General features: G+C 54.6%; 2 protein-coding genes across 2 annotated transcripts; one reads left to right on the top strand and one right to left on the bottom strand.

Moving 5' to 3' along the window:
• Positions 1-1,405: 1,405 nt before the first annotated feature.
• Positions 1,406-7,202, bottom strand: LOC132339348 (parathyroid hormone/parathyroid hormone-related peptide receptor-like). Its single transcript, XM_059869552.1, has 13 exons — positions 6,697-7,202; positions 5,718-5,823; positions 5,200-5,310; positions 4,958-5,082; positions 4,711-4,805; positions 4,189-4,366; positions 3,676-3,829; positions 3,460-3,520; positions 2,865-2,931; positions 2,482-2,580; positions 2,078-2,215; positions 1,951-1,992; positions 1,406-1,750 (listed from the first exon to the last, which is right to left on the bottom strand). Exons 1-13 carry the CDS (start codon positions 6,766-6,768, stop codon positions 1,406-1,408), a joined length of 1,593 nt encoding a protein of 530 aa, XP_059725535.1. The 5' UTR covers positions 6,769-7,202.
• Positions 7,203-9,574: 2,372 nt separating this feature from the next.
• Positions 9,575-14,671, top strand: LOC132339142 (myosin light chain, embryonic). Its single transcript, XM_059869227.1, has 7 exons — positions 9,575-9,748; positions 10,574-10,601; positions 11,183-11,332; positions 11,884-12,057; positions 12,468-12,545; positions 13,286-13,329; positions 14,444-14,671. The coding sequence occupies exons 1-6, from the start codon at positions 9,656-9,658 to the stop codon at positions 13,312-13,314; spliced, it is 552 nt and encodes a 183-aa protein (XP_059725210.1). The 5' UTR covers positions 9,575-9,655; the 3' UTR covers positions 13,315-13,329; positions 14,444-14,671.
• Positions 14,672-15,826: the final 1,155 nt, after the last annotated feature.

The following is a 15,826-nucleotide window of genomic DNA, read 5'->3' on the forward strand; positions in this document are numbered from 1 at the left end:
CCTGGAAGGAGAGCTCAGCCACAGCCCCAGCACCTGAACTGGCTACAGTTCAGACACCACGTGTTTATCTGGGTCCTCTCAGAAACCAGCTCTGATCTGCTGGAGTTTTTTTAAATAGTTTCCAGAATTCCCTCCCCACAGTTTGAGCAGGAATTGTTGCCCTGGTTTGAGCTCTGCACATTCAGTGTGAAGCCAAGGGTGTTTCAGGGCAGACTGGCAAGGCTTTACAAGCTGTTGTGTTCCCCTTCTCACCCTGAAGGTTCATTGCTGCAATTAAAGATTGGAGTTTGAAAACAAAATGTAAAAATAGCCCCATAGTCTGAGCTGCCATCTGCTCCCTCCCTCCCCAGATCCCAGCTCCCTGCCACTGGGAACCAGCCCCATGTGAGGCACATGCTGGGGGTTCTCCTCTTCTTGTTAACACTTCCCTCTGCTCCTTGTAGGATTATTGGAATTCCTCACCCCTCTCCCACCTCCCAGGAGCCTCTTGGGAAGAGAGTGATTAAATATTGATCAGTGCCAGGGAGCACAGATGTCAGCTTGCAGGGCTGTGTGAGGTCCATGGGAGGGCTGGTTCCATCCCTGGGAACAAGGGAGCAGTGTGAGCAGCATTCCAGCTGCCCTGACAGGGGCTCTGGCCCTGCAGTGGCAGCTGTGCTGGTGTCTTCCAAAGAGACTAATTCCTTCCAAGAGATGATTTTAAACCTCTGCATCCTAGAGCCCTTCCCTGACATGGCTCCTGGCTGTTTGTCCCTCCAGTTTCCTATGACTCACTTTGCACAGTGGCTTTTCACTGGAAGATAAGGGAGTGCACACAGTTATTTACCTGGTCCCTGTCCTTAGCAAGGAATTCCTGCCTTGAGGAGCTGTGCAGGAAGAAGATGCTTCACCCTACCACCACCATGCTGTTTATTTACCTGCCCTCTACACAGCTCCTTGGGAAAGTCTTTTCCCAATGAGCTTTCCCAGCAGGGCAGGGGGATGCTGGGACTGCTGTCCATGGCAGGGGCAGAGGGAGAGCAGACCTGGCTGGGAATGGGGCCAGGATTTCCAGCCTTTCCCCCACTGCTGTGTCCAGGCTGGAATACAAGAATGGAAACAAGCCAGACAGACTCTCTTTATTCACTTCTTAGCCTGCAATGAGATGACAGGGCCACGACAGTTGCATGCAGGGGCCTTTGTGGAATGGATGAAGTGTTGGGGATTCAAGTGTTCCCTGCACCCTTCAAGGCCATAAAGTTTGTCCTGCCTCCTTCATCCCACCCTGTCCCAGTGCCTCCCACTCCAGTTTGTGGTTGTGTGTTGGTGTTCACTCCATCCACGAGCTGCAGAGGACGGAGGAGGGCAGGGTGAGCTGCAGAGCAGCCCCAGGGGCACTCTGTGCTCCCCCCAGCTGGGCAAGGCTTCACAGCATCGTCTCCAGCTCCTTGCTGGGCTTGGGCTGACACTGAGTCAGCTCTGTCAAATCCACCGTGTTTTCCCCCCGGCCTTTCTGGCTCAGTTGCTGCGCGGGGCAGGGCAGGAGCTGCTCCGAGGCGCCGCAGCCGGGGATGTAGCCGGGCAGGCGGGGCTGGGCCGGGAGCAGCAGCCCCCGGGTGCCGCCCGCTCCCCGCCCCGCCAGGCTCGTGCTGCAGCTTTGGGGGGCCTGGGAGCCCCGGCCGGCGCAGCAGCAGCTCCCGGGGCACGCCTGCTGCCCCAAGTGCAGCGCCAGGAGCCTCCGGAAATGAGCCTTCTTGATCTCAGCCTGCACCTGGGAGAGCAGAGGGGGCTGCTGTGCCCAGAGACAGCAAAACCACCTTGCCTTGCCTGCCCTTTTCCCTCCCTTTCCCTTTTTCCTTTCTCTTTTTCCCCTCCAAATCCTATTGAGAGGGATGGATCTGAGCTTTTTGCTCTGGTTATCACAGCCTGGGGCTGGAACAGGGAGCTTAGCTCCTCACTCTTCCCACTTACCTCCCCATTGCAAAAGCAGTAGATAAAAGCCACAAAGAAACCCTGCCAAAAGACCAAAAGAGGTGGAGTGTAAAGTCCCTGAGCCTCCCTGGATGAACATCCCTCAATGCTGGGAGTGTCAATCCACCTGGGAGGAGTTAAAGAGCATCTCATAGTGCATCTGGATCTGCCACAGGAGCCCGGAGACCTCGGTGTAGGGCATGGCCATGAACACCACGTAGTGGACTCCGAAAAGTGGCATCAGCACCAGCGTGGACTTGAGCAGCTTCCTGAAAGGAGAGACCTCAGAGCCATTTCCCGGGGCCTGCAGGGCAGCCCCCAGCCCCACAGTGGCCAGGCTGGAGGTGGGAGCAGGAAGAGCTCAGAACTCCAGAGCCAGGCCTCAATCCAGCAGAGCTGCCAGAGGAGCTGGCTGCCACTGTCCTGGCACCCTTCTTCACTCCTCCAGCCCTTCCCACACCTCTGCTCCTCCTCCACGGGGAGCCATCCTGGCTGAACAGGCAGGACACGAGGCTTTGGTGCTGCCTGCACTTGCCTGTACTGCTGCCGGGGGTCCAGCTTGCCCGTGGTGGTCTCCCAGAGCTTGGAGGCCAACACCCGGACGATGTTGAGGAAGAGGAAGAAGTTCACCTGCCAAGAGACACCCACGGTGGTGGTGGTGCCCACTGTGAGCTGGGGTCTGCCCAAGGAGTCCCAGGGACACAGACAGGTGGCTCTGGGTGAGGTGCAGGCAGGGACACGGCAGTGATTCTGTGGTCAGAGCAGGAGGGACCAGAGCCCCTGGATTCCTCTGGGCTCTCCCTGGGTGCCAGAGTGGCTGTGACAAAACTCCAGTGACCACAAGTGAACAGCTCTGTCTCTATCAATCCTCTTTCCCCTAAAGGAATTAAGAGGTTCATCCACAGGATTCTTACCATGACTGCAGCCAGGATGGGGACCTGATAAATCCACTTCATGTTCCCTGCACTGAGGTCCCAGCACCTGAGAAGACCAGTAAAGAAACTCCTTGGAAAAACCTGACTCCACTGGGAAGGATGGCTCCCTGTACCCCCAACCACCCCAGCACCCCCAACTCCCAATCTCTACCCCCTTGGTGGGCTTTGTGTAAATCTTGAGCTGTGCCTACAACCATTTGTAACCATCATGGTGGGGCAAAGAAGGTTTAAATGAGCATTAATGTTCTTGAGGGCTTGACCACCTCATCCCAAACTCCTGTTGTTCATATGATGGCCTTTCTCCTTTTAAAATGCCTCACTCCAGAATGTGCCCTTTAGCATCCATCTCTGCTGTTTATTGATCAATTTATGCTGCAAACCTGCATCCACCGTCCTCCCAAACGCAGAACAAAACCACTACTGACAATTCTATGAACAAGCCTTGAATGTGTGTTCCATCCTGTTGTTCTTTCTGAAAATTTTCATGTCCAAAATGGTCTGGTGCCCACAGATACTTTGCTGGCATTTGCAGCCACTCTTCCCCTCCCAAAGGCCCTGGCCAAGGTGTACATACTGTGTATCTGCCAGCGAGGCCCTGACGCTGGCCCAGATGGACACAAACACAGCAGGGAGACCTAGAAGGGCAGGGACAGAGTGAGGAGCAGGGTTGGAGCATCACCTTTGCAGATCCAACCAGCTCCTGCATCCCAGTGCCCTTCCCGGGGCACTCGGTGCCGCTCGGCCATGGCCAATGCCACAGCTCCCTGCTGGGGCTGGGGGCTGTGCTCACCCCAGCCGATGATGATGAGGACCCACAGGTAGTTCTTGTTGGAGAGGAAGGCCATGAAGATCAGGCTGTGCAGGTAGAGACCTTCCACCAGGATCCAGTAGTGGTTGGTGGCCAGAAAGTAGAGGAAGAGAGTCACCACCACCTTGCAGCCAACCTGTGGGCAGATGGAGATGCCTGTGTCAGGCTGGTCCCCAAAAGCAAAACCTGGTGGCTTTTGCTTTCTGGTCACCAAAACCCAGCTGTGCCCCATGTTCTTCTTGCAGAGACCTGTATCTCCTCTGGGATATTCCAGCATCTTCCTTCCCATAGGACAGGTATTCCCTGTACACAGGCCAAGGTACTCTGTGGCTCTGGTCTCTAGTGTGGCACCAGGACAGGGAGGAGCTGGGCAGAGCCAAAGGTGGACCTTCATCCCCTCCCCCTGAGCAGCAAAGCCCCGGCCTGGAAGGATCCCAAGCACATCCCATTGCATCAGGGCTCCTAAATCCCCCTTTCCCCCCATCCACCACTTGCCAGGTGTCCCCGCTGTCCTGGCAAGGGACCCCTGAAGTCGTCCTCCCGCAGCCTGTCGGCGTCGCTGGGCGCCGTGCCCGAGTAGAGCACCATGTCCTTCAGGAAGATGCTGAGGGCCCGGCAGATGAAGGAGGTGAAGAGGTGCACGTGGATGTAATTCCGTGTGCAGTGCAGGCGCCTGCGGAGGAGGGATGTGACACGAACCAAACCCCAGCTGCCCAACCAACTCACCACACCTGGGCTCAGGGAATGGGGGCTCTCAGAGTGGGCTCTGGGGTGTCTGGGTACAGAAACCAGATCTGGGAGCAAGTGGGGTGTCCACACTGTCCAAGAGCAGGGTGGAGAGATCAGGAGCTGGTCACACTGGGGATGTCTGGGGCTTTGGGAAGTTGGCTCATGTTTGTGTTGGGTCTGGGGTTGGTCCCGTTCCTTTGGGGGCTGCCCCCTCCCAGGGCTCATGTGCATGGACAATGGGATGAGTTCCTGTTCTCCCACATGGGAGGGGCTTTGGCCTCTCCTTACTTGAAGTAGGAGAGGATGCAGACAGCAACGATGAGGGAGGCCAGGGAGATGGAGTAGCCCACGGTGTACATGAGGTGCAGGCGGTCAAACACCTCCTGGAAGAGAAGGACTGAGCTCCACCTCCCTGCCAGAGCACAGGGGGAGCAGGGCTGGTTTGAGGTGCAGAGAGGGAAGAGCCCCTGCCCCCAGCACTTCCCCTGGCCCCCATCCACACCCCTTTCCCAGCACCTTTGACAAACAAGGTCACCTTCTGGTGGCTCCGGCTCTCGGAGGAGAAGAGCAGGGCACACTCCGTGTAGTTGGCCCAGGTCTTGTTGATGCTGAGAGCCATGGCCCAGGTCCCATAGGCACTGCAGTACCTGTAGGCGTGACCTGGGAACAGCAACGAGCACTGTGGCAGCAGAAGGACCCGTGAGAAGCCCAGACTTGTCCCTGCTCTGTGGATTGTCACAAGGGTGAGGTCACTCTCTGCCCAGGTACAAGACTTGCCTTTGTGGTTGAAGTCGTAGATGTAGTCGGGGCAAGGCACTGACACCTCCTGGCTGGGGGAGCCCCTTGGCCAGCAGATGATCCCATCCCACTCCGGAGGGCAGCTGGGGTCTGGCCAAAGAGCAAAGACACATCCCACATCTCCAGTCAGTGCCTCAGCATAACCTCTGCCTTCCCCAGGTGTGTGCTGGGCCAGGGGGAGGAAAACGCTGCTACAGATCCCCCCAGGCTGAGAGAGGGAGAAGCTGCAGGGGGCCAGGGAAGGGGACACGTCCCACCTCTTCCAGATGGGGCAAGTCCCCTCCACAGCTCTCACTTGTGGTGTACTTGGAGCTGTCTGGAAAATGCTGGAGCCAGCGCTGGCTGCACCCAGAGCACAGATGGGGCCATGAGCTCCACAAAGCCAGGGGAGCTGGGTGTCCTCAGCCCCATCCTGCCCCAACAGAGAGGACAACATTCCCCACAGTGTAACCAGCTCCACCAGGGCTGGCTCACCCAAGCACAAGGGGGGACAATACCTTTGATCTTCTCCAGCTGGGCCTTTATGTCCCTCTGACACTTTTCCTTGGCCTCCACCAGGAGATAGATCTGCTCTTCTTTCGTGAGAACATCATCAGGATCAACCTGCCCAGACAAAACCCAAGTGAAAACCCCTTGGCTCAAGTCATGGCATGGCTATGCTCACCCAACCCTCTCCAGGAGAGTCAGGTTTGGGTGGCTTTGGGTAGATTCAACAACACAGGGAAGAAAAAAGCTCTTCCTGCGTTCCTGCTCTCATTTTTCCTTCTTCCAAGGCTGATGCTGACCCCAAGCCCCTTCCCACCCTCTCCATGGTCATTTCTGCTCATGGTTATATGCAGAAACCAGTGGCCTCTCAGGCTCCTCCCCAGCTCCCTGTCACCCACCACCAGCAGTGCTGGGTGTCCCTGTTGCCCATGCTGAGCTGGGATCAGCTGAGCTGACCAGGATGAGGACACAGCTTTGGAAGTGAACAGGAGCTGGGATGCAGAAGGGTCACTTTCCCCAGACCTCCTCCAGTGAACACAGCCAAATCCGGCCCCAGAGAGGAGATCCAGGACTCCCATCCATGCCCTTCCCCAAAGCAGCATCTGGGTGGGTGAATGGGGGGCAGGAGTGGGGTCCTGGGGGTGCATCAGCAGGATGGGGGCCTGGCTGTGGGAGTCTCACTGGCTGTGCCCAGCTCTGCCCTCCAGCCCCTCCTGCACTGCTCGTAAACCACCCACTCTGCTCCCCCAGTCCTCCGAGGCACTGACCCCTGCCCTGGATGTGTCCAAGAAATGGAAAAGCCATCACGCTGCAGTGCCTCCACGGCTGCTGGAAAGCTTTTAGCAGCAGTGGAGATGCTCTCCCCTCCTGCCCAGCAGCTCTGCAGAGCGGGATGTGAGTCGGGAGCACAGCCAGCCCTGCCCGGGCCAGCGGCACAACATTTAGAGCCAGGAGAGGGAGCGGAGGAGCCCCGGGGCCACGCGGACTTACCAGAGCCGAGCTCAGGAGGCAGCAGCAGAGGAGAGTCACCATGATAGCTCCCACAGGGCCAGATGCCCCCATGGTGCCACCGTGTCACTCGGATGGGGACTTCAGGGACCAGAATCGCTGCCAGTGGTGGAGAGGGCTGGCGTGTTCAGCAGGACAGAGCATCTTCTGGGAGCACCTTCCTGGCTGCCAGCCCCACTGAGGTGAGGTGGCAGTGGGGGCACAGCCCGTCCCTGGGAGATCCGGGCTGGGTGAGTTCCTTGTCCCTGTGGGATCCCTATAGGGATCTGCTCACAGGCTCTCCAGGCAGGGGGGTTTCTCCCTCCACCATGCTTGATCCTATTCTCTCTTTGTGTCTTGCCTGCTTTAAGCAGCTCCGGGAGCGTGTGCAAACAATTCCCGTTCGGATGGGGATGGCAGAGGTTTATTGGCTTAGCCCAAGGTGCTAAAATCCTCTTCATTCAAGGCAGATTCCTCTTCTCTTTTCAGAAACTTCTCTCACTGCTCATTTTTCAGCTGTCACAGCATTCCCCCACTACCCCCATGCTCCGAAGTCCCTTCTAGCCCCAGGCTGGTCCCAAGTAGATGGAGGAAGGTGGGGAAAATCCCAGCGAGGTGGCTGGAGGCAGGGAGGCAGAGGGTGCAAGCACGTGAGCAGCACCTCGAGCTGATGCTCCTGCGATGGGATGTCTTTCAGGCAGATGCCAGTTTAACCCTTTTCCTTCTCCGGGGGCTGGGATGTGTCTTGGGGAGATATGCTGGGATCTGTCCTGCTCTCCCAGGCACCTGCAGTGACCTCAGGGCACGTCTGCATTCAGTGGCCTCGGGACAGGGGCTGGAGGCTCCATCCTGGGGCAGGGGGGTGGAGGGAGCAGCCACCCAGATGGGGTCCCAAACTGTCACTGGGCATCAGGTCAGAGCTGGTCCCACTGTAGCTGTCACTCTCCCTTGTCACCTGCATCCCCCTGGCATGGACCCAGGGCTGTCCCCTGCCTTTCAGGGTCATGCTGATGCCCAGCTTGCTCCCACCACTCAGCCAGTTCCAACACCCTGTGACCCCCAGCAGCCTCAGCATCCCCCTGGGCACAGAATGAGGCACAAAGAGGGGAGCCCTCTTTCCCCAGGCAGGTTGTCATTAGTGGGATGAGGCTGGAATTCAACAGCCCAGTGCCAAATCCCTGGAACAGCAGCTCCCAGCCTGGGCCCCTCCCCTGGCTCACATAATCCATGTCCAGACACAGCTCTTGCTGCCTCTGTGAGTGCCCCAATCCTGCACAGAGCAGCAGAGCCCCCGGAGCCTTCCTTGGGGTTTTTGCTGGCAAGGCAGCTCACTCTGCTCCCAGCCACGAGCCCCTGTGACTGTGTGATAAGGGTCAGAGCCCTGCTGGGCTCCTGGGGGAGGGGAGGCCAAGGGAACACGGCAAATCGCAAGGACAGGGCTCAGGAGGGGCTGCTGCTCCTGCTGATGGAATCAGACAGCAAAACAAGCCCCATGGTGGCCACCAGATGAAAATCAAGGAGGCACTGGGGACATTGTCTGCAGCTGCCTGTCTCCACTGCCTGAGCCACGGCGTGGGTGTGACACCAGCTCTGCCAGCGGCTCCTCGGGATGCTGCACGGGCACGGAGGGTGAGCAAGGAACAAACAGTCAGACTGCACCATGAATGTTTTCTGAAGGCTCTGCTGGGTCTAATTTCTGACCCAGAAGCTGCCGGGGAGTAAAGATGGAGTTAAGGTGAGGTTATTTTGGAAACAATGGATGCTGAGGGGGAGGCAGCTCAGGGCCAATTTAACTCCCTTGATTTCCCAGACGACACCTGACCCAGGCTCTGAGTTCACACTTAGCAAAACATGTCGAGGTTTTTTGCTAAATGACTCATTATATTCTAGAGAGCTCTGGAAAGCAATGATTGCAAATGACACCCATCCAGCCCCCTCAGCTCCCCAGTCCCTGCTAGCAATGAGGAGATGATGGCACACAGAGAATTCCCAGCAGCTTTTGGCTGCTCCCCCCTCTGGAATGACCCCCGTAACTCCTCCTTTGCCCTGGTGCCCCACACATCTTGTCTAAGTCGATGGTTTAGAATGTCTCAGTAAAACCCTCAAGCCCCGTTTTCTGGGATGCTGAACTTCAATGAGCTCTGTGCCTTTGTGAGTCTTCAGGTGGGAGTGGAGGGTGATGGCAGGAGCATCTCCCACCAGAGCCTGCCCAGCCCCTGGAGAGGAGCCAAACGGAGACTCCATCTGCCCTGCAGGTTTTGGAGGTGCTTGGGAAAGATTTGTGCTGATGAATTCAATTGTGGCTTTGGCCATCTCTTCCATTTCCTCATTAGTCACCCTGAGGGAGGTGAGCACCTACAATGGTCTTTTCCAGGGCTCAAGCTCAGCCCTGGGGAGAGACTGGGACAAAGCAGACCCTGAGCACAAGGCCAGGGGAGTGTTCAGAGAGTTGTGAGCTCCTTGGAAGCAGCACTTTGTAAATCCTGGTCTTAGAAGGGCTCTGCAGTGCTGGCCCTCGCAGCCTGCCTGCAAACAGGCACATTTCACCGTGGGTATCGTGGCAGGTTTATCAGCCATCCTGTTGCTATTTTCTTGCCTGGCCCCCGTGGCCATCCGCGTTTAGGTTTCAGTGATCACTTAGCAAGCAGCCCCCATGCAGCCCACCCGGTGCAGGTGCTGGAGGGGGACATGTCCCCCCTTGTACAGCTGGGGGGGGGGCGGCTGGTGGCTCTGTGGAGCCAGGAGCTGATGACAATGGGCAATTGTCAAATTGGGGCCCCTCTCGTTTGAGTTTTCTTCCTTTTATAGTAAGTAGCAGTTGCTCCAGCAGCTGGCCTGCCCCTCCAGGGTGAGCACTGGGCTCCGTATAAAAGGGAAGGAGCAGCCTTTGCCTTTCATCCCTCCGTTCACTTCTCTCGCTGGGCGGCAGGACTCATCCCGCACCTCCGCAAATCCCAGCGCGATGCCGATGCCGCTCAAGAAACCCGACCCGAGGAAGGAAGCAGCCAAAGCAGCTCCCGGCTCGGAGCCTGCCTTCGATCCCAAGAGCGTGAAGGTGAGTGAGGAATGAAGACGTCACCGTGTTTCTCCGTGCCTGTCATCTGCCAGGCACAGGCGATGCAAAGCGTTCTGCAAATGGCATTAGCCAGGCTGGAAGCCAGCCTTGGGAGGGGAAAATTATCCGATTGTGTGGATGCAGCAGGCTGGGAGTGATGCTGTCCTCGCTGGGGAGATGTCTCAGTGTTGCCCACCCAGCCCTGCCCAGCACTCACTGGAGGGAACCAGGACCCTGCTCCCGGAGCTGCGGCTGCAGTCGAACTCCCAGCTCCCGCTGAGACCCCGTGTGGGGGCCTCAGGAGCAATAAAAAGCTTCTCTGCCACCCACTGTCTCCATCCTGAAGTATTTTGTTGCCTGTGTTGCCTCCTCCACATAAGAGCATCCTTTATTCAACAGCTCCACAACAGGAACTCACTTTTTCCATGATTCCTCAGGATACTTACATTTTTAAGCCATAGGTGTGGCAGGAGAGTTATTAAGAGCAGGCTCAGCATGGAGGCTGTTTAATCACTTGAACTTGGGATCAGGCCCTAAAATAACATCCTTTCCACCCAAAATAGTCCTGACTGTGGTCTGAGCATCCCTCCTGCCTGCCCACCCTGCTGCTGCCAGATGTGCTCTCCACAGGGATGTCAGCTCCACAGTGAGGGCAGAAGCAGTTGGGGACATGCTCAGCCAGACATGGCATAGATATGGGACACAGCATGGATACAGCCTCCTGCCCCGAGCCTGGGGAGGCAGAGGTGCAGAGGAGAGAGTTCTTTTGCTCCCTCCAGCAGCAGTCCACTTCTCATGCCCAGCTCTGCTTCCTTCTCTTTCCAGATTGAATTCACGGCAGAGCAGATTGAAGGTAAGTGCTGAGTTCAGCTTCTCTCAGAGATGGCTTTAGAAATGGGGAATCCTTTTTCCAGGTAGTTTTCACCACAGACATAAGAGCCGAGGCCCCAGACATTAAATCCTCTGTTGGGGGAAAGGCCAGCAGGATCCAGAGCCTGGCAGGGAAAAGGTATTTTTCATTCATGGTGTGAGATGCAGCCTGGGTCAAAATCAGGGCATCCAGTGGGAGGAACAGCCTCTGGTGACACAGGGACAGCCCCAGAGAGTGGAGATCTGCGTGGAAAAGGGGATAAGTACAGATGTCCTGCAGCAAAGCCAGCTGCTGAGAGTGCAGGGATCCAGCAGGTCACCCAGCCAGCTCTGCAGAGGTGACAAAACCTGCTGGAGCAGCCAAGCGACTCGTCTGAGGAGTGTGGCAAACCTCAGCCCGCATTGCGCAAGCTCACTCGGGGCTGGACGCATTCAGAGGGCACAATGTGCACGTGTCTGTCCCTTGTCCCCTGTCCCTTGTCCCTTGTCCCTTCCCTGCCTTCCAGGCACAATGTGCTTCCCTGGAGTGGGGATGGGGCCACTCCGAGCTCTTCTTCCCTGCAGAGTTCAGAGAAGCCTTCGGGCTGTTTGACCGGACGCCTGCGGGGACGATGCAGATCAGCTACGGGCAGTGCGGGGACGTCCTCCGCGCGCTCGGCCACAACCCCACCAACGCAGAGGTCCTCAAGGTGCTGGGCAAGCCCAAACCAGAAGGTGACAGCAAGCTGGGGACAGGGTGGGACAAGCAATTCCTGTGCTCCCTCTCAGCAAGTAGAGGGTAACATTCCCTGAAGGAAGAACCCTGCAAGGTGAAGGAACTGGGAAGGAAATTATGCAAACAGGCTTCATTCCTGTGTAATTCCTTCACTCCCTTCCCCATACCACGGGGGATGACATCTGGGATAGGCAGTCCTCACACAGGAATGGTGGCAAGTGATGCTGAGCAGACTTTATCCTGAACTGGTGCAAACTGGTATAACCAGACCAGTCCCAGTGTGGCCATGTTACTGTGGTGACAGACGACCCACCTGATGGTTTAGTTTTGGGCTGATATCAGGGGTCTCTGTGCAGTCCCCTGATGTTAATACTTCATTCCTCACATGGATCATCCAATCTCAAGTCCAATACAATAGTTCTGTCTCCTCACAGGACTTCTCCCCTGCACTCTGACGGAAAAGAGACCAAGAGAGTTAATCAGGAGACCCTCAGAGGCTGAATTCAGCCCCCTGAGGGTTCACCTCTGACCCCATCTCCTCCTCTTCCAGAAATGAACACAAAGATGCTGGACTTTGAGACCTTCCTCCCCATCCTGCAGCACTTCACCCGCAACAAGGAGCAGGGCACCTTCGAGGACTTTGTGGAAGGGCTGCGTGTCTTCGACAAGGAGGGCAACGGGATGGTCATGGGGGCCGAGCTGCGCCACGTGCTGGTCACGCTGGGTAAGGCTGCCCCGGGGGCAAGGCATGGGCCCTGAGCTCTTCCTGGGCAAGTGGCTCAGGTAGCTGCCTGGTGGTCTCACATATCACAGAGGCCCTTTTCACTCTGCTGCTCACAGGCTCTTTTAGGAGTCAATAGTTGTGAATGTGTGGCCATTTCCACCTCATGCCACAGCTTCATGCATGACCCAGGCAAGATGGAGCCTCCAGAACAGCCTCAGTAATCAGACAACAGTTGCAGTGTGGTTCTCTCTCCACCATCTCCCACCAGCATTCCTCAGTAGCAGCACATGGCTCTTCTTTAATCCCATTCTCCTCCCTCTGGTGTCTCTGGTTATCTGGAAGAAGGACAGGAAGGTCCTGTCAGGCTGAGAACCCTTCCCCTCCCTCACCTCTCCATCCTCCTGTTCCAGGAGAGAAGATGACAGAAAGCGAGGTGGAGCAGCTCATGGCAGGGCAGGAAGATGCCAATGGCTGTATCAACTATGAAGGTAAGGGGAGGAGATTCCCATCAGGGCCATCTCAGACACGGCTGTCTTGTCTTAGGGTACAAAATAAATCCTCTGCAAGGGCTCTGGATGGACTTGCTGTTCTTAATGGTCTTTTCTAACCTGAATGATTCCATGATTCTATGACACTGGTGAGCACTGGAAGGGAGGTGTGGACCACCCTCCAAAGCCTTTCCAAAAAGCACTAAGACATGTCAGCCAGGGTGGGAACAAGGTGGTTGTGCCAGTGATTTCCAGGAAAAGTAGCTGAAGACAGCATGTTTCCAAGGAGTTCAGGGCTGTTTTATCCACAGTTTTGGCACTGTTTTGTTGCAATCTATTAAAAATAAACAAAGCCAGCATCTTTCTCAGCAGAGGCTAATTGGGAACATTTGGAGACCTGGATCACTCGCTGCTCCAAGAGGGTGAAAATCTGGAATAGGAGGTGCTTAAATTTAGGAACCCCTAAAATTGGAGAGCAGTGAGGAAAAGAGGGGACCCATTTCCCTTGGCTTCAGAAAAATGGGGATAATAGTACTGGTTCATCTCCAAGGGTTGGCATCACTCTGACCAGGCTGGGGATGGCATGCAAAAAGTGGGAACAGAAAGAGGAATATCAGCCCTGGCACAGCATCCCTTTCATCCCTGGGGGGTCCGGGCTGGGGGTCCCCCCTGCTGCCTCTCCACCTGCTCCTCCCAGCTCACAGCATGTCCTGACCCCTCACACTCTCATTTCTCCTCAGCTTTTGTCAAGCACATCATGTCTGGCTGAAATGAGAAACTTCAGGTGAGTTCAGTGGCATCTCCTGCTGCTCACTCCAAAACTGGAAATCCTGCAACTAACAGCCAGGGGCAGGGAAGCCAAAACCCAAACCTGCAGTGGATTAATGCCACAGGAATAACCCCAGCTCTGAAAGCACAAAAGTTATGTTGATGAGAAGGAATTTCATTTGTAACTCCTGCCAATTAAAATTTATCAGGACAGAATCACAGCTAAGATGGTCCTTTGTGGTCTGGGTGATTGGGTGGAGTCTCTGCTCAGAAAGAAAGAGGTGGTTTATGGTGCCATGCTTTCTAACCTGCCAGAAGCTAAGGGGGTCAACAGCAGCCAGTGGAAATCAATATTTTTAAACCTGCATCAGTGAATGACTCAATGCTAAGAAAATATTTAGTGCTTAGAGATGAAATTTCTGAACTGAGAAATATCAACATTCCCATTAATGTTACAAAGAATAAGGAAAATGTACCACAGATGTTTGTTAAACTTTTTCATGTTCCTTAAGATCTGCCTGAGGAAAACAGAGAAACATTCCTAAGGGGATGAGGTTTCTTTGAGGCTGAATTATCCCTCTAAAATCTATTCAATTGAAAAGAAAATCCAGATTGAAAAGAAAATCCAGATTGCTGCCTGGCCCCAGCTTCCCCACCAATTTCTTATGATTTCATTATCTATTTACTTTTTTAAACATTTCTCCTACCCCTCAGCTATGTAAAAGGCAGGAGGCTGGGGAAAAAAAAAGAAGTACAAATGACCTTCAGATAGTGCTAAATACACAAATTAACCATATAAAAATCTCTCCCCTCTCAAAATCTCTTTAAACATCAGAAGGTTAAAATGCAGAGAGATAGAAGTCTGAGCTTTGAATGTTCAGCATCCTTTCTATCTCCTTTTTAATCCATTTCTCCCCAGCTCCTGTTCATCAGCTCAGCAATATAGATGGTTGGGTGGCAAACACTGACAGGAGATTTAATTCTTCACATAACTATTTGCACATAAAACTCTTTTTTAAATGGTGTTGAATTACAGCTTTTAACATTTTGGGTTCATCTGAGAAAGAATATTCTGAATATTCTCATCCCAAAGATTCTTTGCATTCAGACTTCTCCCACTTGTCTCCCAGGCTCTCAGAAATGCTTGAACCCACCTGAGCACCATGAAGAGCAAGATTCCTCCATGCCTGTCCTCTCCCTGGGATGTTTTGCCTAAGCCATCATTGGCCACCACCTGTGTGTGCCTGGGCCTGGTACTCAGTGACATATCTGCAACTAGGTTTTAAACCTCAAGTTTCTCTTGTCAGGTTTTCTCTGTGACATTTGTCTCATTAAATTTCATTCCTTCCTCCCTTAAATGGTTTGTCTGCCTTGGCTTGGGGCTACTTATTGACACGGTGGGTGGAGGGGACCCCTCAGTCTCCACCAGCTCTCAGAGGTAACAGGGAATTTCCATGGAGAGGGGGAAAAGGCAGGGGATGCAAAGGGAGAGTTCAGACTTGTGAGGATCATCACCCCACCCCTGGCATTGGTCAGGAGCTGGGCTGCAGCCTGGTCACCTCTTACTGATGGAGACCTGGAGCAAGGTGAGCACAAGGGGCAGGTTGCATCAAAGACACATCCTTTGGTTTTGGGAAGTTCTAAATTTCCTCTCTGCTCTAAAACCAATCCTTTTCCAAACCTGTAGGCCATTCATTCTTTATCACACTGTCCCATGAGCATTCCCTCCAGATCCAGGCTGAACAGCATTATGGAGCAAAGAGGGACCAGCTGGCCCTGCCACCATCCCTGTCACAGAGCAACCCACTGCTCCTTCATCAATGCACTGCTTGTCCCCGTCAGGAAAGGCCCCTAAAAACCCCAAAACATCAGAAAAGCATGAAAATCATTCTTTGTTCTGTATCAATGAGACATCCAAAAGTCTAGTTTTGAAGGTTTTCAGAAAGTTGACTCCTGCTGAATCAGCAAGGGAGAAGAAGAATGGGGAAAGAACAGGTATTTCTGGGCCAGGTCCACCCTCATGGGGTGTGGGTAGTGTCCTGCCAGGGATGGAGCCCAACCAGGATGGTTCTTCTCCAGGCAGATGGTGTGTTCCAGCCAGGAGCTGTCTGGGGGCTGTGTGATACAAGCTGGTGACTCTCTCCCTCTTCCTACCTGCAAAGCAATCCTCAGAGCATCACCACAAGCAGTGAATAATTCATGACACATAACTCAGCCTTCCCATCAGCAGAACACCTGGGAGCAGAAAACACTTTCCTTTGATTTGTTCCTTATTCCAACGTCCTCCCTCTGCCTTTGACTAGAAATTGAAGGCACTTTGCTCCAATGTGTTGGCTTCAGCTGCCACTCGCCGTTCCTGTGCAGTGACTGAGTAACAGCTGCTTCCAATTCCCACTGTTTGATTCAACTGCTCATAAAAAGCAACATAAGCTGTTTATAGATGCAAGATTAGATTTGAGCTCCTCTTTGTGCTATTCCCACAGCTTGCATTGGGCAGGACCTGGGCACCTCGT

The sequence above is a fragment of the Haemorhous mexicanus genome, chromosome 28 (genome assembly GCF_027477595.1).
Source record: "Haemorhous mexicanus isolate bHaeMex1 chromosome 28, bHaeMex1.pri, whole genome shotgun sequence".
Lineage (NCBI taxonomy): Eukaryota > Metazoa > Chordata > Aves > Passeriformes > Fringillidae > Haemorhous > Haemorhous mexicanus.